This window comes from Stigmatopora nigra, chromosome 3 (assembly GCF_051989575.1).
Source record: "Stigmatopora nigra isolate UIUO_SnigA chromosome 3, RoL_Snig_1.1, whole genome shotgun sequence".
Taxonomy (NCBI): domain Eukaryota; kingdom Metazoa; phylum Chordata; class Actinopteri; order Syngnathiformes; family Syngnathidae; genus Stigmatopora; species Stigmatopora nigra.
In genome coordinates, this window is record NC_135510.1 from 587664 (window position 1) to 609123 (window position 21460).

The window sequence follows — 21460 nt, forward strand, 5'->3', positions numbered from 1 at the left end:
TCGTATGAACTTACAGTCGGCAAATAAGTATTTAGTCAAACACCAATTGTGCATGTTCTCCTGTAATTGTCAACATGGGTAAACCTCAACCATGAGAGACGAAATGTGGGGAACAAAAACAGAAAATCACAGTTAGATTTTTTAAAGAATGTATTTCCAAATTTGTGGAAAATACGTATTTGTTCACCTACAAACAAGCAAGATTTTTGTCAAAGAGGTTTAACTTCTAACGACGCGTTACCTGTAATAATAGCATCTGTTTTAACTCATTATCAGTATAAAAAAACCACAATCTCAGTTTCTCACAAACGCCACTATGGCCAAGACCAAAGAGCCGTCAAAGAACACCAGAGACACAATTGTAGACCTGCACCAGGCTGGTAAGACTGAATCTGCAATGGGTAAAACGCTTGGTGAAAAGAAACTAACTGTGGGAGCAATTTTTAGAACATGGAAGACATACAAGACCACTGATAATCTCCCTCGATCTGGGGCTCCATGCAAGATCTCACCCCATGGCGTCAAAATGATAACAAGAACGGTGAGCAAAGCCCCCAGAACCACACAGGGGGGCCTAGTCACTGACCTACAGAGAGCTGGGACCACAGTAACAAAGGCTACTATCAGCCAGCGACTCAAATCCTGCACTGCCTGACATGTCCCCTTGCTGAAGCCAGTACATATCCAGGCCCGTCTGCGGTTCGCTAGAGAGCATTTGGATGATCCAGCAGAGGACTGGGAGAATGTTATGGTCAGATGAAACCAAAATAAAACTTTTTGGTTGAAACACAGGTTCTCGTGTTTGGAGGAGAAATACTGAATTGCATCCTGAGAACATCATACCCACTGTGAAGCATGGCGGTGGAAACATGCGTTGGTGTTGTTTTTCTACAAAGGCGCCAGGACGACTGATCCGTAAATAGGGACATGTATCAAGAGATTTTGAGTGAAAATCCTTCCATCAGCAAGGAAATTGAAGATCAGATGTGGCTAGGTCTTTCAGCATAACAATAATCCCAAACACACCCAGGGCAACAAAGGAGTGGCTTCATATGAAGCATTTCAAGGTCCTGGAGTGGCCAAGCCAGTCTCCAGATCTCAACTCCATAGAAAATCTGTAGGAGGAGTTACAAGTCTGTGTTGCCCAACTACCCCCCCAAAACATCACTGCTCTAGAGGAATGGGCCAAATTACCAGCAACAGTGTGTGAAAAGCTTATGAAGAGTTACAAAAAAGGTTTGGCCTCCGTTATTGCCAACAAAGTGTACATAACAAAGTATTGAGATGACCTCTGGGTATTGACCAAATACTTATTTTCCACCATGATTTGCAAATAAGTTCTTTAAAAATCAAACAATGTGATTTCCTGTTTTTTTTCTACAGTCTGTCTCTCATGGTTATGATTTACCCATGTTGTCAATCACAGGCTTAGAATCTTTTCAAGTAAGAGAACTTGCACAATTGGTGGTTGACTAAATATTTATTTGCCCCCACTGTACATTGACCCCACACACGTGCGAACGAGCATTACTCCGGGTCGGGGAACACCGGGCTCTTCTGCTTGTTACAAAATAAAACTTTCTATTCAAAATGAAGCACTGACTCTACAAGTCTGTTCATGCTTTTAGTTTCATGAGCAGATAAAATGGTTAATGTTTTTCATGACCTTAAATTGTACTCATGCAGAAAAAAGACAGGCTCTTACAATAATTGAAATGTTATTGTTTGTGTCCTGGTTAACAAAACAGATTGCGCTGAAATATCGTTCATTTCCAAGTGGCTGAAGAATTACCTTATTTTCTGTACTGTACGGCGCACCTTCAATAGGCCTATTTTAAAACAATTTCCATGTATTGCGCACAGAATTACAAGATGCAGTACACAGTTAAAGTACCATTTGGGCGTTACGTTATGCACCTATTAGATGAAGTGGCGCAAAATGGAATGTGACAACATGAACCAATATTGATCCACATAAGGCTGATCTGATTATAAGATGATCTATTGTCTTTTGAGAACATTTAAGTGTCTATGGTGCACCTATAGTGTTGAAAATAAGGTGCTCAAAAATGCCTGGGGCTGAAATAGTTCATGGCAATTTAGCAGTTTCTTTCTACCTACCTAGTAGAAAGAAGATCTTACCATTGCATCATGTACTACACTAAAACAAATCTACCACACCCATGTTTGACACAATAGGTTTCTAAAGAAATTCAGACGTCTGGCACCCTAAAGTCTATGATCTTTTTCAAATCATAACAAAGCTATGATTTACGCATTGTAATTTTTCATTGGACATTGATTGATTTCTTTGTGTTAGTTTTATAAGATGTCAATTAAGAGTAAATCTGAATGCTTGAGTCAGTGTCTGAATGTGATTTGACGTAGATGGCGAGTGAGTGTGTGTGTGGGTGAGTGAGTGATGAGTGTGAGGTAGTGTAAGCGAGTAAGTCTGAGTGGGTGTGTGTGTCAGAGTGAGTGAGTGGGAGTGAGTAAGTGTGGGAGTGAGTGTGGGAGTGAGTAAGTGTGGGAGTGAGTGTGGGAGTGAGTAAGTGTGGGAGTGAGTGTGGGAGTGAGTGTGGGAGTGAGTGTGGGAGTGAGTGTGGGAGTGAGTGTGGGAGTGAGTGTGGGAGTGAGTGTGGGAGTGAGTGTGGGAGTGAGTGTGGGAGTGAGTGTGGGAGTGAGTGTGGGAGTGAGTGTGGGAGTGAGTGTGGGAGTGAGTGTGGGAGTGAGTGTGGGAGTGAGTGTGGGAGTGAGTGTGGGAGTGAGTGTGGGAGTGAGTGTGGGAGTGAGTGTGGGAGTGAGTGTGGGAGTGAGTGTGGGAGTGAGTGTGGGAGTGAGTGTGGGAGTGAGTGTGGGAGTGAGTGTGGGAGTGAGTGTGGGAGTGAGTGTGGGAGTGAGTGTGGGAGTGAGCGTGGGAGTGAGTGTGGGAGTGGGAGTGAGCGAGCATTGATTAAACGGGATCAATTTCACTGCTAACATCATACTGGCAAATAATCACAACATTTTTCTTTCCATACGACTACTACTGTTTCTAGGTGATGGCTTTCACTCCTAATTGTTTTTTTTTTACCCGAGTCCTACTGTCGTTCATAAATACCTAATACTTTATCACTTTTGTTTTGTCCAGAACTCAAGCAGTGTTGCCCTCCTCTATAAGCATTTGCGGCTCCTTCTACCTCATGCCACAGAAATCTTCTCCCGCTCAGCCACTTTAATTAAAGAGAGTTCAAGCAATGGCAGTGTATGTGAGAAACTACAAGGTATGAATTGGTTCTGAACCATTTGTAATGTTGGAAAGGTTGAAGTGTGCGTGAGAAGTTATGTTCCATATGAATCTCTTTGCAATTAATTCCTATTTTCATATACACAAATGCAGATGGACTCAAACAGATAAACAGTAAAAAAAAAATCAGCACAGTCTTAACAATTGCTCTACCTGTACCCGACGGTGTCTTTCTGTTTTCTCTTTCTTAGTCACAAATTAAACCCGCTTTATCACTTCTCCACACCTAGTGCAGCCATTTGTTTTTCTTCACTATTAGATTCACTATAACATCACTATAAAATTAAATTCAGTTTTTTCAGTAAATTAAGAGATTATGTCCGCTGATAAGCATCTCATAAAGATGTTGTCTTTTCCTTTAAATTAGGCCCACCTATACCACATCCTCCAATTTGCTTACACCACCCCCATTTTATACGAAATCATGGTATATTTGACAATCCATAAATGATTCGGGACATTCATGTTTTCATGTTTTTAACATTTAACATCTACATTTTTTATTTATTTTTGCAGATGTGATCTTTGTGTCAGCAGCAGGCAGTATGTTGTGTCAGATCATCAACTCATTGCTTCTGCTTCCAGTGTCTGTAGCAAGACCTTTACTAAACTTCCTTCTTGACTTATTACCTCCTTTGGATCGACTAAACAGGCTCTTGCCTGCTGCATTGCCTCTAGAAGACCAGGAGCTGCAGTGGCCTCTTCAAGGTGCAATTTATAAACAGTTCTTGTAGATCAGGATGAGTTCAATGGTTTTGGAGTCATTCAGCGCCAAGTCACAACACTTGCTGAGTCTATGGCTGCAACAACAAACACATGGAAAATCAATATATAGTAATGATAAATAAATAACCACTAAACAATGAATAAGAAATAAATAAGTATTCCAAGTGAGGTCAGCAGTGCAGAGCGGGCTTGTTCCATCTGAAGTCCAGGATGAGTTCAATGGTTTTGGAGACGTTTAGCTCCAAGTTATTTACAGCGCACCACTCGCTACATCTATGTACTTAACAGCAAACAAACACAAAGGTAATCAATATATAGTAATGATGAATAAATCTATAAATTGTGTTGTATAATAAGCAGTCAACATAATAAATATGTAGTAGAAGTAGTAGTAACAAACCTTGATTAGGTCCTAGGTGCAGAACTCGAGTTCAGTATGGTGACTTTCCTTGAGTCTGTTTGTCTTGGCAGTTATGTCTCTAGCGCCTCACAAATGAGTATTATTTAAGGGTCAGTCCAGAACAAGGATACCGCAGTCCATGTAATGGTGTCTTTTGAATTGTGCGCAGGTGCTAAGTCATGTTAGATTAATTGTATAAAAACCTCAGGAACTATCAGAACACAGTAGCAGGATTCGTTAACTTGTTTTATTAGTGTGAAACAATCCTGATGTTTACCATGTACAATACACACAATCCATTACACATATGTAGATTAATTTAAAGCACACTCCTCTCCAGAGGTTAATCTAATGGTTTTTATGGAATACCTGGGAAGGCACAAAAATTATCTCCCGCCTTGTCTATATTTTGAATTCGGTTTTCCTGATAATTTTGGGGTTTGTTTGGTGGCGTGCGGAATCTCTCTGCCAGCACGTACAAACAACAAAATACAGCCCAATTCAAACGAACACAATTCTATTTGTGCTCTTTGAGCTCCGATGACCCCTCAGACACCCAACTTTCTTGTGAGGATTTTGTAAGGCATACGTTTGAAGCAATGTGTAATGGCAGATAAATTATGCTTTGCTATGTTTTGTGTGTTTGCAATATGAAAAAATAGATTTTTTTTTTAGATGACTTAAATATCTTTTTTTTTCCGATTTTGGTTGACTCACCATGACCACATTTTATTCATACAAACACTTTAACCCAGGCCAAAGGCTAGGGCAGGAGTAAAACTATTCCACAAAGGACGGCAATGGGTGTGTGTGGTTTTTCGTTCCAACCTATAAGAGTAAACCTTTCCATTATTCTGGTATTTTACAAGTGCAAACCGCGGATTGTAGTCAGGTCCTTCTTTTTTCAGCAGAAACCTTATTGGTTAAACTGTTTGTGTTGGATCGGTTGCATCCAAAGACTGCACCTACAGTAGCCCTCGAATTTTGCCCGGTTTGCCCACTCCTTGACTGGAAGGTGGTCGATATAGCAAAAAACTTTTTCTCTGCCAGAATAAAATTATGCCTATGAGCATGAATGGTTGTATTGGCTGGCATCAAATCAGGGTAGAAGAGTAAGCATCAATGGAAAGACATTTTGGTGGATTTTCAACAGTATATTTTCCTTCTCAGGTATGTCAGACTTTCCGGAACCAGCATCAGGAATTTCTCTTCCTCACCCTGCGTTGTCCTGGGTGTGGCTTGTTGATTTGGAAAGGACAGTAGCCTTGCTGGTCGGTCGTTGTCTTGGTGGGATGCTGCAGGGCACTCCTGCCTCTTTGGAAGAGCATGATACTGGTTACTGGCTCAAAACCCCACTTTTCAGCAATGGCTTGGAGATGGATGTCCCACAGTTGGGTAAAGAGACATTTTCATTAAGCTTCCTGACTTTCATATATAGTCAATTTTTACTTGCGTTTGCTAGTCATGGTGGTGTGTATTAAAATACTTATTTTTCCCTCCTAGATAATTCTATCAGCTCGTTGTTGGAAGCTGCACTGTCGGATAATGAAGAACAGAAGCCTTTTGACTGCACATTGCATCCTAATTTAAGTGTCCTGGTGGATTTGGCTTTAGGGTCTTGCAAAGAACCTGCCAACAGCCTCTGGATCAGCATGCAAGACTATGCCATCAGTAAAGGTCTGTCTTGGATTACTCACTTGCCCAAACTGATTGGTTATGTTATTTGCAGAGAAAAAACATTTTTCCCACAATCATTTCCACATTATTTGGTCTGTTTAGACCAGGGGTGTCAAACTCCCTTTGGTCTGCGGGCCGAATACAGCTTAATTTGAGATCAAGCGGGCCGGACCAGTAAACTCATTGCAAAATTACATAGAACTAACAATAAGCCCTTTGTGTTAGTCACTAATACTAATAATTAGTGCAAAGAATGAGTAAATTATCAAAATGTTTATTAAAAGAATTTTCCTTTTACATTATGAACAATATATTATGAACAAGAAAATAACATAAGAACATAAATAAATGTCAATTCATGTTGTCTGCACATACTAAAACACTGCGCCCCTAGCCGATAATACAAGAACTACACATTTTAAAGAAAATTAATATTTTTTTATACAATGCAGCTTTCTTCCCCGGGCCGTACCAAACCACCAGACGGGCCGTATGTTTGACACCACTGGTTTAGACCATTATTAAGCCAGTGAAAGGAAATTGACTGAATATAGTGTTTAAAAATTGTGTTTAGGATTTGTCATATGTATCTTTGAGGGTTTAACGTATTTATTCGAGTATAAAAAACAAGTTTAGTTTATTACACGAATGCCGGTGAAACCCTGCCCTCTGCCGGTGAAAAAGTCCCCTCCACAGCCATTATATTTAATGGGAGACGTAGAACCTGTCTTTGTATGCCAGATGGCGACAAGCTACCCTCTTTTACAAAAGCCAGCCCTCTCCAAGTAGCCTTGCAAGTTTATAGGATAACAGGGTTGTGAAATTAAAAAAAAATTGCTCCATTGAAACGAGTTATACTCGAATAAATACGATATATTTTAAGATTACAGCAGTGGTTCTTAACCTGTGTTCGATTGAACCATAGAGGTTCAGTGGAGCCTCTTGCGCGGAGGTTAAAAAACATCGACTCATCATGTCCCTGACCATCACTGGTTGCACGTGTTTACGCGACATTGTTTACCCAATCAGTGCTGCGAGAAATTTCTATATCTTGAAATTGAAAAAAATAAATCACATTCTATTTTATACAGGGACTGGGGCCTGGCTATGCTGGTTCTACCTGTTTAGAACCAAAAGACAGTTGCGCTATACTTTTTTTTTTTTTTTTAAATGGATGTTTTATAATTCCCATCACAACAGAAAAAAAGTGTTTCAGGGAGCACCTGGAAACTCGCTGGCGGAAATTCTTCCGCAACTGTCGTTTGTAAATGACGTGGAAAGGCGTCCTCCATTGCAACCAATCAGCCACGCGGTGCTTTTAGGGGTGCTCGGACGTTTGGTCGCCGGTCTTTTGGTCACCGGTCAAATGGTGACTGAGAGTTTACTGTTGAAGGCAGCTCTCAAAATTATATTCATGAGAGAGAGTTTAATATCTAAGTGCATTTGACCGGAGACCAAAAGGGACCAAAAGGCCGGCGACCAAATGTCCATTCATGCTTTTCGGGCACATCATGTAAAAACAACGATTCATACATCAACTCTGCTTTCAGCTTTAACAAATAAAAGATTGAGTTTAAACACTTAGAGAAGGTGAAGAAACTATTAAAGATCCGACAGCCGTTTCTAGCCACCATAAAAAAAAAATCAACTCTGCGTTGCACGATTTGAACAAACGTAACAAGAGGATCTTAACACACACACATACACACACACAATTCCATCTATAAATCACAATTTACAAGGAATATAGACGAAAGTAGTGTTCGGTGAATGCGCATATGAAACTGGCGAAGTTCGGTGAATGTGCATACGAAACCGGTGGATTATGCCTTTGCATCAAAGCTGAGGCCAATTGAGTTATTAATTATCCAAAAAGTACAGTGCTTTTTGAAAATATTCAGCCCCTTGAAATTTCAACCTTTTGCCACATTTCAGGCTTCAAACGTAAAGATATATATGTAGTTTTTTGTCATCCTCTTCATGGGCCTCTACATCGCTTCTTGTTTGAGGTGAAAGTTTAGTGATGGCCGAGCTTTGGTAGATTTGCATCCCCAACATCAAAATAATCTTCAAACAGAGGAGGCACAGAATAGTTTTTGACTCTATCGGCCGATAGGAGGTTATCTGGCGGGACGCTTCTGAACGCTTCTCAAAATGGCCGCTGCTTGCTCGCTTCTTCGTTCTCTCCTCTAACCTCCACCTTTCCTAAGAGGGGGGAGTGGATGGGCAGAGCACAACGTTCATCTGGAAACCTCTCGCCAAATACGACGTCCCATCGGCTTGGGAGGAGCTTTTATTTAAGGTAGGCGGAGAAAAACTTTAAGCGGGGACAAACTTTAGGCGAGAATACGTGAACAGAGAAATGGGTATAGTGCACGTTTTAACCAATAGGTGTAAATAAAATTCTATTGTAATAACTTAAAATTCATAAGAGTGCAAGAGGGTGCAAGATTAAATAGAATACAATTCATATTTCACATCAGTCAACATTGAATAATTTCGAGATCCTCACTGAACTTATTTCTGGAGTGAATTTGCTGCACTGAAAGTAGTAGGGCCAAATAATATTGCATGCACCACTTTTCAGTTTTTTACTTGTTCAAAATGTATAAAATATCCTATATATTTCTTTGTACTTCACGATTGTTTCACTTGTTGATTCTTGCCGAGAAAAAAAAGAATCATATCTTTGAAGCCTGAAATGTGGTAAAAGGTTAAAAAGTTCAAAATGTTTGAATATTTCAACAAGCCACTGTAGTTTTAAATGTTTGAAAGAAAATTTAACCCTGCGATGGATGAGTCTTAATAAAAATGTAAAGATATCGTACATAGTGTTGACTCTGTTGTACATTGTTTTGCAGATTGGGACAATGCATCTCTTAGCAACGAGTCTTTATTAGACACTGTATCCAGGTTTGTTTTAGCAGCTTTATTGAAACACACTGGGTTGCTCAAACAAGCACATGGAGAGGGAAGGTAATTTATAAAGTTAATGTTTTGAATAAGTGCTCTAATAAAATAAGGGTTTTGTGAATTGACAAATTGTGTCTTTTCACTAGAGACCAGCCGTCCAAGTCTTTGGTTGAGGTCTATCGCAGTGTTTTTATGGTACGGAATCGCCTCATTGCATGTAAGAATATGGATTTCATTCAGACGCGATCTTCATCCCGGGAAAGGAGGGTGAGTTTCCATTGTACGAGCTATGTTAATGTACTCTCTATTCTCTACTCCATGCTCATGAAATACCCTAAAGCACCAAAACAGCTCTGTTTGGAACACCTTCCTACATCATCAGCATGTTCCTCACTTCCTTTGATGTTCACTTAAGGAAAACATTTTATCTTACAAAATATTACAGAGCTTGCATGTGCGTTATGTGAACTGTTCAGAAAATCAATCAGGATGGGATTTTAATGATGAAATTCCCACATCGAATGATTAGTGTTAAAAAGTCCAATTTGCATGAGCCCCTTTTTAAGATGGTTGCGTTACGTCATGGCATTGTTACCTTGCAGTTTCGTGCATGTCGACTTTTTATGTGCATATAAGTCATACCCTCGATTCAGTTATAATTTTTTTGTCTGACAAATACTGCTTATATACAATTTTATGATGTCTCAATGTTCAGTTTAATTAGGGGTGATTTTTCTGCATGTGGAAAAATTGCCTTTTTTTTCATTGGTAAAAAAAAATAATAAGTTCAACTGGTCTTTTTGGTAAGATTTCGGACAATCAGGACTCTCTAGACATGGATCCACAAGAACATTCATTCACCCGCACCATTGATGAGGAGGCTGAATTGGAAGAAAGGGCAGACGTTGAAAGAGAAGAGGGCAATCAGGAGCAAGATGATGATGATGAAGATCAGGAACATGAACTCATGACAGCTGGAAGTTAGTAAATCAGACATTTGTAATATTATGAAATGCATAACTATTTCAGATATAGTGACTTTGAGCTGGGTGGCCCGGTGGGGCTGGGCGTGAGGGTAGTGCGTCTTGATCCATGCTGCTTTTCCTCTAACCAAATTATATGTTTATATGTACTCTTTCACACAGAAATCTTTCAGTGTTTCCTCTCAGCACGAGAGATAGCACGTAGCCGGGACAGAGAGAGGGCTGCTAGCATAGGCCTTGGCTCTAGCTTGGTTTCCAGGAGTGGTGGAACCAATGGAGGTGCTGAAGAGGATACCAACCTGTCTCAAGATCGAAGATGGGGTAGTGCGATTCTCCCTGAAGGCCAGGACTTGTACACAGCAGCCTGTAACTCAGTGATCCACCGCTGTTCCCTGCTAATTCTGGGGGTTAGCTCTGTCTTGGGTGAATCAACTAAACAAAACCTGGAGGAGGGACAAAGTGCTTCTGGAACACAAGACTGTCTTGGCTTCATGACCAGGTTTGATAGTCAGTAGGATAAAGCCGTGAAACCTTGTTGAAAACCGGGAAAATAACAATTATGAAAGCAGCTTGCCACTGAGTGAGCCTTTTTTCTTCCATTAGTAATGAGCAATTAGGTCTTTGGATTACATGGGTAATAAATACTATATCCTAATGAAAATAGGCTGTCAGGCCCAAAATAAGTTACCATCAGAAAAAAAGGGCATACACTTTCATTGGACCATGTTTAGATTTGATTATGGCACACATTCGCTGTGGCCTTTTTTTGATAAGCTTTATATATATATGTGTTTGTGTGTGTGTGTGTGTGTGTGTGTGTGTGTATATGTGTGTGTGTGTGTGTGTGTGTGTATATATGTGTATGTGTGTGTGTGTATATATATATACATATACAGTGTTCCCTCGCTACTTCGCGCTTCAGCTATCGCGGACGCAGAGCTTTGCAGATTTTTTTCAGGAAAATGAAAAAATTAAAGATATTAAGTTAAAATTATAAATTACATCATTTTACAAGAGGTGAAACAAAATATTAGAGTATACACTTATACATATGTATAGAATTTTATATATATATATATATATATATATATATATATATATATATATATATATATATATATATATATATATATATATATATATATATATATATATATATATATATATATATATATATATATATATATATATATATATATATATATATATATATATATTTATATATTTATATATTTATATATTTATATATATATATATATATATATATATATATATATATATATATATATATATATATATATATATATATATATATATATATATATATATATAATTATACATATACTCATATATATATATACAATTATATATATATATATATATATATATATATATATATATATATATATATATATATATATATATATATAATTATACATATACTCATATATATATATATATATACATATATACCTATATACATATTATATATAATTTTTTAATGGGCCCTGATGAATTTGAGTGTTTTTAGAGAGAATAAAAATTTGAAAAACATGAAACGAGGCAAAGAACCACAGTATATACAAAATATGATAAGAACCAAAGGATGTGGTGATGTATCTAACGATCCAAAAACACAAGTTACTGACTTGAAAGATTGGGTTCTTTAAAGAAATCAAACTAGGAAGAAGGCCTAAAAAACGAGATCTCAAATGATCTGTAGACATTGTCTTTATCAGTCTCGCTTGTCTAAAATTTTAGTATGGCATCAACATAAATTACAGATACACTTAACATGGCACAGCTGTTTTGTTTAAAATGCCAAATGTTTTTGTGGTTATTGTGTTTGCAGGAGTGAGAGTCTGAGTGCAGAGAACCGCTCAGTGCAAAGAAGTCCTAGTTGTAGGTTGATGAAATCAAGGAGCGAATCCGATCTCTCCCAGCCTGAATCTGACGAGGAGGGTTACAATCTGGTAGTCATGCCTATAATTACAAAACAAAGCGATGGCGCGTGTTAACATGTAATCTCTTGTGCGAGTGCATTTTAATATATCATTACAGATTAAGTTTGACCTTTTTTTCAGAGCGGATGGAGAAATGTTGACCAGGACTTGGCATTCTCCCACAAAAAAAGAGGTAAAAATAAATGATAATATATCTTACTGAAAAGCTTACTGCTGTGCTGCCATCTCTTACTGACAACCTGACCATTTTGCCCTGTTACCCGTCATATTATTCCGCCAAAAAAAGTCAGCATCCAAATTGTTTTTTAGGTGTTGAGTTAGCATCACTTTATCCCCACTGCTTGCTTAACCTTGCTAGTTCACATCAGAACAATTAATGCAAAACGAAACGGATCATAATGTAAAAATGCGACATGACTCAGTTTCCAAAGAAAACTATTGTTGAGCTGTATATCGTAAATTACGCTTGTCTTTCGATTCCTGCATGCATTGTTAATTTGCTTCTTTTGGGGGAGTTGAGCCCCAAGCAGTAGAGGAGTTCCAAGCACGTAAACATTGGCATGGTTCTTTCTCTAATTAGGTTGACTTACCATCTGTTATGCACCTATCATCCATTTAACATTTTCTGCTATAGACCGATAAATTGTTTTACATCAGCTTTATTTTGAGTGGTTTTATTTTGGACTGCTTCACGCTGGTAGTAAAGGTGTCATCTCCCGACCTTAAGGTTTTGCGTATAATATTATATTGTTACGACTTCAAAATGTCCTTGAGCAATGTGATATTAATGAATGTCTAGACATAAATGAGGTGCCCTGTATAGTGTTGTAAAGTATTTATCCCTTTCTTTAATTTGTTTAAGTCTTAATCTTACACTAAGGTTTCACTTCTGTTAACCAATTTTAATATACAGAGAAAACCCAAGGGAATATAAAATGTGATTCGCAATGATAATTGTATTTGCCAAAGAGAAAAAAAAATACAAATCCATTTGATTCTTTGTAAACAGGTAATCCTCCCCATTGTTAAATAACAAATAATGCTTCATAACCACAGTTTTGGGAAAAGCCAGTTTAATTTCACTCGCTACACTAAAATCTGATAGCCACCACTTTTGTTGAATCAATCAATCACAAATAGACATAAATAGAATCTGTTAGACAAAGTGAGCAGGGTACAACATCCCAAGATCAAACGCATCATTCCATGGTCTGGAAATATCACAGAACAAATGAGAAAAAAACATGCATCTGTTTGGAAAAGATTACCAAGCCATTTCTAAAGCTGTGGAGCTTGAGCAAACCACAGTCAGAGTCATTATCCAAAAATGGAGAAACTTGCCAACCCTGACAAACCTTCCAATGAGTGGTCGACCAACAGAGATTACTCAACAGTACAATAGTGACTTATCCAACAGATTAAAAAAGAACATAGAAAACACCCAAAGAGCTGCATCCTTTGCTGGCTTCAGTGAATGGCAATGTTCACGACTCCACAATAACAAAGACTTTGGTAAAAAATGGCAAACATCAATGAGTCTCCAGTACAAAAAAACACTCCTTCCACCCTCCAAAAATAACAGGCTTCTCGCACACCTGCAAAAAACAAATGACGTACATCTGTCATAAAAATGGCACATTTTTGATGAAAAGAACATGAGGCCAATAGTAAGGCCGGGTCTTGGCAGTTTTAGCGAGTGGGATCAAAGTATTAATAGGCTCATTTGTACAACTGTTACCATAAATTGAAAAATAATATGAAATGTTAAAAGTGCTAGTGTGATTGTAATATATCCCTACTTCCCTAGTAGTGCCCTGCAATTTTCTGACCAAAAGCATACTGTTAATTCACATGTCCAATATTCATCATGGTATTTGATCACGAAAGTCTATATTTGTGATCTTCAGATTCACCCCTTTATTTAGCTTTGACAAAATAGCAAACAAATTTTGTCTTCAAGTGCCTGAATTCCCTTCACTCTGCTTGTTTCTTGCCTTAGACCCTGTTGGCAAATAGCTTTAACAAAACTACATTGCAATGATTCCAGAAGAAATGCAAAAAAAGTGATGGACATCTATTAGTTTAGAAAAGGTCACAAAGCCATTTCCAATGCTTTGTGACTCTAGCGAACCACTGCCAGAGGCATTATCCAGAAATGGAGCAGACTGGGAACAGAGGCAAACCTTACCTTTAGTGGTCGACCAACTAAATTGATTCCAACTGTGCGACTAACACTCATCCAAGAGGTCACAAAAACAACCCAGAAAAACACAGAACCGCAAGCCTCGCTGCCCTCAGTTAAGGTGAATGTTCATGACTACTATAAGAAAGACACTGGCCAACGCTGGCATCCATGGGAGAGTTCTAAGGCATAAACCATTGCTGTCCAAAAAGAATATAAAGGCTTGTTTTACCTTTACCAAAATACATCTTGATGATCCTCCACACTTTGGGAAGAAAATTCTGTGGACTGATGAGTCAAAAGTTGAACTTATTGGAAGGTATGCGGCCCTTTACATTTGGCGGAAAAAAATTGCACAACATTCCATCATAAGAACACTATGCCAACAGTGAAGCATGGTGGTAGCAGTGTGGTGGTGTCAGCCTGCTTTGCTACGTCAGGACCAGGACGACATGCTGTCATTGATGGAAGGATGAATTCTGCTGTTTACCAGCAAATTTTGAAGGAGAATTCCTAGCCCTTAGTTCGTGCATTCAAACTCCAGCGCTCTTGGAGCATGCAGCATGATAGCGATCCAATGCACACCAGTCCGAAGTCCACTTCTGAATGGTTAAAAAGTTAAAAATTTGGAATGGTTTGGTCAAAGTCCCGATTTTAATCCTATTGAAATGCTGTGGTGTGATCTGAAACGGACTGTTCATGCTAGAAAACCCTCTAATATTGCAGAATTGAACAATTCTGCACAGAACAGTGGGCCAAAATTCCTTCAAAGCGTTGTGAAAGACTCATCACAAATTATCGTTGATGCTTGATTTCAGTTATTGCTGGCACAATCCTTTATTAGCTTCAGGGAGCAATTACTTTTTTACAAAGGGCCAGACAAGTTTGTAATTTTTTTTCTGCCTTAGTAAATAAAACCTTTGTGTGTGATAAATATGCAAAAAACGCAGAAATCAGAAAGGTGGCAAATAATTTTTCACGGCATTGGATACTAGCTGTCCTGTGGAAGACCACAGGTAAAATGTAATATTCTGCCTCCTGCACTGTATAAACTGTAAAATGCTGCAATTTTGCAATTGCGGATTGCAGGAGGGACTAATTAGTATTTCAGTATACCCACTATGAATTATGTCATATTGGCTGATGAAGGCATGTCCAGGCATGAAAAACCAAAATTTGAGCGAGTGAACATTTTTCTTTCTTTACTACAGTACTTATTTGTGCTGTATTTAATATTTAATATATAAAAACATTAATCATTAATCATCAGAGAAATCTTATCCGTGTACAACCTCTGAAATTATTCCTCCACTTCTCACTTCTTCAGGTCTGCTTCATACCTCTCCAGACTCACTGGCTGAGTCCTGGTTTCGTGCAAAACTGAGTCGTCAGCGTAGTTACAACTCCTCATATTCATATGAAGAATCTGACTTGGACCTGAACCGCTCACTTGGCATTCATGCTCTCATTGACAATATGATCAGCTTCATCAACGGTGATGTTGCCCTCACCCCCGCCTTCAAAGAACCAGAAGAAAGCATGTCAACTAGTCCACAAGCCACTGTCTTAGCCATGGAACAGCAACAAAGTAGGGCTGAGGTGAGGGATTGACCTTATTCTGCAAGATATGTAACGGTGTCAAGATGTCTTATTATTTTGTACTAAAAACACCCGTGGCAGGCTGCAAATAATCTGGCTGTTCGTTCAGTGGTGGTCAAACAATTTTGCCTGCACCTGCCCTGGAGTGGAGTTATTTTGACTATTTTTTATTTACTGCTTTTGTAACTATTACAATTAGTTCTGTGGTAAGTGTTTTTGTATCAGTGTGGGACGCATGCTGATCTCATTTCATTTTTCGGAACCGCTTTATCCTCAGTAGGGTCGCGGGGGTGCTAGAGCCTATCCCAGCTGACTTTGGGCCAGAAGTGAGGGACACCCTGAATTTGAGGCCAGCCAATTGCAAGACACAAGGAAAAAAACAACCATTCATGCTCACACTCATAACTTGATGCAATTTAGAGTGTATGCACGCACGTACATTCATACATTCATACATTCATACATTCATGCATTCATACAGTCACAGTCATACAGTCATACAGTCACAGTCATACAGTCATACAGTCACAGTCATACAGTCACAGTCATACAGTCACAGTCATACAGTCACAGTCATACAGTCACAGTCATACAGTCACAGTCATACAGTCACAGTCATACAGTCACAGTCATACAGTCACAGTCATACAGTCACAGTCATACAGTCACAGTCATACAGTCACAGTCATACAGTCACAGTCATACAGTCACAGTCATACAGTCACAGTCATACAGTCACAGTCATACAGTCACAGTCATACAGTCACAGTCATACAGTCACAGTCATACAGTCACAGTCATACAGTCACAGTCATACAGTCACAGTCATACAGTCACAGTCATACAGTCACAGTCATACAGTCACAGTCATACAGTCACAGTCATACAGTCACAGTCATACAGTCACAGTCATACAGTCACAGTCATACAGTCACAGTCATACAGTCACAGTCATACAGTCATACAGTCACAGTCATACAGTCACAGTCATACAGTCACAGTCATACAGTCACAGTCATACAGTCACAGTCATACAGTCACAGTCATACAGTCACAGTCATACAGTCACAGTCATAGTCACAGTCATACAGTCACAGTCATACAGTCACAGTCATACAGTCACAGTCATACAGTCACAGTCATACAGTCACAGTCATACAGTCACAGTCATACAGTCACAGTCATACAGTCACAGTCATACAGTCACAGTCATACAGTCACAGTCATACAGTCACAGTCATACAGTCACAGTCATACAGTCACAGTCATACAGTCACAGTCATACAGTCACAGTCATACAGTCACAGTCATACAGTCACAGTCATACAGTCACAGTCATACAGTCACAGTCATACAGTCACAGTCATACAGTCACAGTCATACAGTCACAGTCATACAGTCACAGTCATACAGTCACAGTCATACAGTCACAGTCATACAGTCACAGTCATACAGTCACAGTCATACAGTCACAGTCATACAGTCACAGTCATACAGTCACAGTCATACAGTCACAGTCATACAGTCACAGTCATACAGTCACAGTCATACAGTCACAGTCATACAGTCACAGTCATACAGTCACAGTCATACAGTCACAGTCATACAGTCACAGTCATACAGTCACAGTCACAGTCACAGTCACAGTCATACAGTCACAGTCATACAGTCACAGTCATACAGTCACAGTCATACAGTCACAGTCATACAGTCACAGTCATACAGTCACAGTCATACAGTCACAGTCATACAGTCACAGTCATACAGTCACAGTCATACAGTCACAGTCATACAGTCACAGTCATACAGTCACAGTCATACAGTCACAGTCATACAGTCACAGTCATACAGTCACAGTCATACAGTCACAGTCATACAGTCACAGTCATACAGTCACAGTCATACAGTCACAGTCATACAGTCACAGTCATACAGTCACAGTCATACAGTCACAGTCATACAGTCACAGTCATACAGTCACAGTCATACAGTCACAGTCATACAGTCACAGTCATACAGTCACAGTCATACAGTCACAGTCATACAGTCACAGTCATACAGTCACAGTCATACAGTCACAGTCATACAGTCACAGTCATACAGTCACAGTCATACAGTCACAGTCATACAGTCACAGTCATACAGTCACAGTCATACAGTCACAGTCATACAGTCACAGTCATACAGTCACAGTCATACAGTCACAGTCATACAGTCACAGTCATACAGTCACAGTCATACAGTCACAGTCATACAGTCACAGTCATACAGTCACAGTCATACAGTCACAGTCATACAGTCACAGTCATACAGTCACAGTCATACAGTCACAGTCATACAGTCACAGTCATACAGTCACAGTCATACAGTCACAGTCATACAGTCACAGTCATACAGTCACAGTCATACAGTCACAGTCATACAGTCACACAGTCATACAGTCACACAGTCACAGTCACACAGTCACAGTCACACAGTCATACAGTCACACAGTCATACAGTCACACAGTCACACAGTCACACAGTCACACAGTCACACAGTCACACAGTCATACATTCATACGTACGTACATACATACATACACACCAAATATAGTATAGAGCAGGGGTGGCCAACCAGTCAGAGACCAAGAGCCACATTTTTTACTGTGTTACCGCAAAGAGCCACATTTTTTACTGTGTTACCGCAAAGAGCCACATCACACACATACCTTTGCTCAGACAGATTTATTGTAAATGTCACACCAGCATAGTAATGACATAAATTGACTCCTACATTACTAACAGCACAGGCCAGTCATTATCAACAATGAACATTGTGTGCACTGTCTCACACAGACAAACTCTCAGTTCAACCAAGTCCACAAACAAAAATATAATAATTTACAATAGCGTTTTTTTTTACTATGCATGTTACTTAGTGGGACTTCTGTCATAAAAAAGAGCCTATTTTTGCGCAACATTCGCTCCTTGTGAGCTGTCATTTATTATGAATGGCTTTTAACTAGCGCGCCCACCACGTGGGTGTACACCTCGCTCTCCTATTGGCTGCTCCCGGCTGAGCACTCTCGCCTTGGTCTGCCTCGCAGGGGGTGTGGCTTTTTCAGCCGACGCTCGATCTTTGGGATACTTTTTGTGTGCGCGACGCCGTTCATTGTCGCTTCTGGTTCACGGGAGCTCTCCCACTCTGTTAAAAACGTTTACTCAAATGACCTTGCTCCTACTGGGAAACTTTGAGGTATTTTCATCCCAAGCACATGCGCATTGGACGAAAATACCGTATTGAACTCAAGCGAAGCGCACACGCAAATAAAAATAAAACACAAATACAAACTTTGATATGGACGTAAGAGCCGCATGCGGCTCGGGAGCCGCGGGTTGGCCACCCCTAGTATAGAGTTATAGTATAGAGTTTGTTATTATACTGCTCACTTTTCTACATGCTATTGTACTATGTCTGCAGCTGAGGTTAGAAGCTCTGCATCAAATTGTGGTGTTGATTGCTGGTATGGAGGAGAAGGGCTATTTACCAGGAAACACTGATCACCCTTGCAGTGCCTTCCAGTCCTCCTTCCTACTCACCTCTGTCAGGTTGCAGTTCTTGGCTGGTTGTTTTGGCCTCGGTACCATTGCCAATGGAGGGCTGAAGCGAGAGAGTGTGCAGATGCATCATTATCAGGTATGAAACTTTGCATTCATAATTGAAAGTTTGGTCTTGGTTAGTGTTAGCTTCGCCATTAGACTTTGCCAGATTCACTCACAAACAAAGAAAAGTCAATTTCCTGAATTTTTCACTTGGAGGGGGAACATCCGCTGAGACAGCTTCCCAACTCCGTTCTGACCTTCCTCGTCTATTCTGTTGCTTATTACATTCGATGGCCCTAATTAAATGGACGTCTCAAGTCTTTAGGGGTGGATTACGTAATTGAGAATGAGCGTGTTTATCTATGTGCATGCATGTGAGTTGGGCCTAGTACATTTGTACCAAAACCCGTCCACATTCATCAAAACGTGATGGAGGGCAATTGAACCTAGTACATTTGTGATAAAACACAGGTTCCGAGTACTCCGAGGCGTTCTGGCTCCTCTTTGTTTAGATTAAACAAGGCTTCCAAAACGTTTTTTAATAGCAAGTTCCATCTTACACTTGGTTGCAAGCAAATGAGCTTTTTTTTTAAACAAAATATACCACATTTACTCTTAACTGGATTTTAAGTTACTAGTTTTTTATTTAACATGTAAATTCTATTTTATCACAGGATGGTGTAAAAACAGCTAAGAGAAGCCTTCAGTTGGAAATCCAGACTGCAGTTCATAAGATTTACCAGCAACTATCTTTAACACTGGAGCGAGCATTGCAGGCCAACAAACACCACACAGGTAAAAAATAAATTAAGAAACCCAGCTGAAAATTTCTATTGACGTCTTAAGGGTGTATATTGCCTCGTATCTGGCGATAGGAATTAATCTTTTTGCCAGCGCACAGTTAACATTTCTCTTTTATGATTTTCTTTAATTTAGAAGCCCAGCAGCGTCTTCTGCTTGTCACTGTCTTTGCACTAAGTGTGCGCTACCAGCCTGTAGATGTTTCACTGGCAATTTCTAGCGGGCTCCTCAATGTGCTATCCCAGTTATGTGGAACAGACACAATGCTGGGCCAACCCCTCCAGCTCTTACACAAATCAGGAGTATCCCAACTCAGCACTGCTCTCAAGGTGGCCTCTACACGGTTGCTGCAGATACTGGCCATCAGCACAGGGTAATTTGTGGTTTATAGAGTGAACACAATGGTATCCATGGAAAAATGCATTTTCAATTACATTGGGCATGATTTTTCAGGACATATGCAGACAAATTGAGTCCAAAAGTTGTCCAGTCTTTGCTGGACCTCCTTTGCAGCCAGTTGAAGAATCTTCTATCTCAGGCAGGAGTTAGTGTTCTGTCTTCTGAAAAATACCAAGAAGAAACCAAACAAGATGACTCCTCTGACTGTGAAAAGAAAGACTTCCGAGGTGATCAAATATTTGGAACACATTACTCTTTGCAATATCTGTTTCAAAACTCTTAAGTAATAAAATTGAGTATGCAGTGTCTGCTTGAAAACTTTTTTTTTATTGAAGGTAACTGTTTTCCAGCTTTACTACGCAAACAACACACTGCTGAGCTACACTTGGGAGACTTTTTAGTATTCTTAAGGAGAGTAGTGTCCTCCAAAGCTATTCAGTCTAAAATGGCTTCTCCAAAATGGACAGAAGTGCTGCTTAATATTGCGGCACAGAAATGCTGCTCTGGTAAGACCATCTTTTGTTAATATATTAGTGATGACCAATGAGAACACTCACATATAAAGCACTCTAAACTGTAGGAGTACCTCTGGTGGGGAATTTAAGAACACGGCTTCTTGCACTTCATGTTTTGGAAGCAGTTCTACCTTCATGTGAGGCCAATATGGAGGATGACCAAATGACACAAGTATGCCTTTTAGTTGACCTTGATATTTAATCACATTAGGACAAATGGAGTGTGAGTAGTTAGACAATTATATTTTATGTTAAATATCTCTAGTTTTATCACTGACTTTTAAACTTAGCCAAGAGCTTCACCCTCTGAAAAATACAATTGTTCCATCGCTCTGATGAGCACTTTGTTTGACTTTTTTTAAATTTACGGTCATTAATTTGAGAGCTCTACTGAAAGCAAAAACACACGATTGACTCATGTTATAATTGT

General features: G+C 39.4%; 1 protein-coding gene and 1 pseudogene across 4 annotated transcripts in view; both read left to right on the forward strand.

Moving 5' to 3' along the window:
- herc1 (HECT and RLD domain containing E3 ubiquitin protein ligase family member 1) overlaps positions 1-21460 on the forward strand; it is a 94853-nt gene that overhangs the window by 25871 nt on the left and 47522 nt on the right. For all 4 annotated transcript variants that reach the window (XM_077712458.1, XM_077712459.1, XM_077712461.1 and 1 more), the window contains exons 16-32: positions 3131-3263; positions 3803-3994; positions 5583-5807; positions 5916-6089; positions 8951-9065; positions 9149-9269; positions 9811-9982; positions 10148-10484; positions 11838-11958; positions 12070-12121; positions 15459-15730; positions 19194-19409; positions 19990-20110; positions 20252-20489; positions 20570-20742; positions 20866-21021; positions 21096-21202. In XM_077712458.1, coding sequence (XP_077568584.1) covers positions 3131-3263; positions 3803-3994; positions 5583-5807; positions 5916-6089; positions 8951-9065; positions 9149-9269; positions 9811-9982; positions 10148-10484; positions 11838-11958; positions 12070-12121; positions 15459-15730; positions 19194-19409; positions 19990-20110; positions 20252-20489; positions 20570-20742; positions 20866-21021; positions 21096-21202 — 2925 coding nt within the window. The remainder of the gene's footprint in view (positions 1-3130; positions 3264-3802; positions 3995-5582; positions 5808-5915; positions 6090-8950; positions 9066-9148; positions 9270-9810; positions 9983-10147; positions 10485-11837; positions 11959-12069; positions 12122-15458; positions 15731-19193; positions 19410-19989; positions 20111-20251; positions 20490-20569; positions 20743-20865; positions 21022-21095; positions 21203-21460) is intronic.
- Positions 161-923, forward strand: LOC144194125 (uncharacterized; annotated as a pseudogene).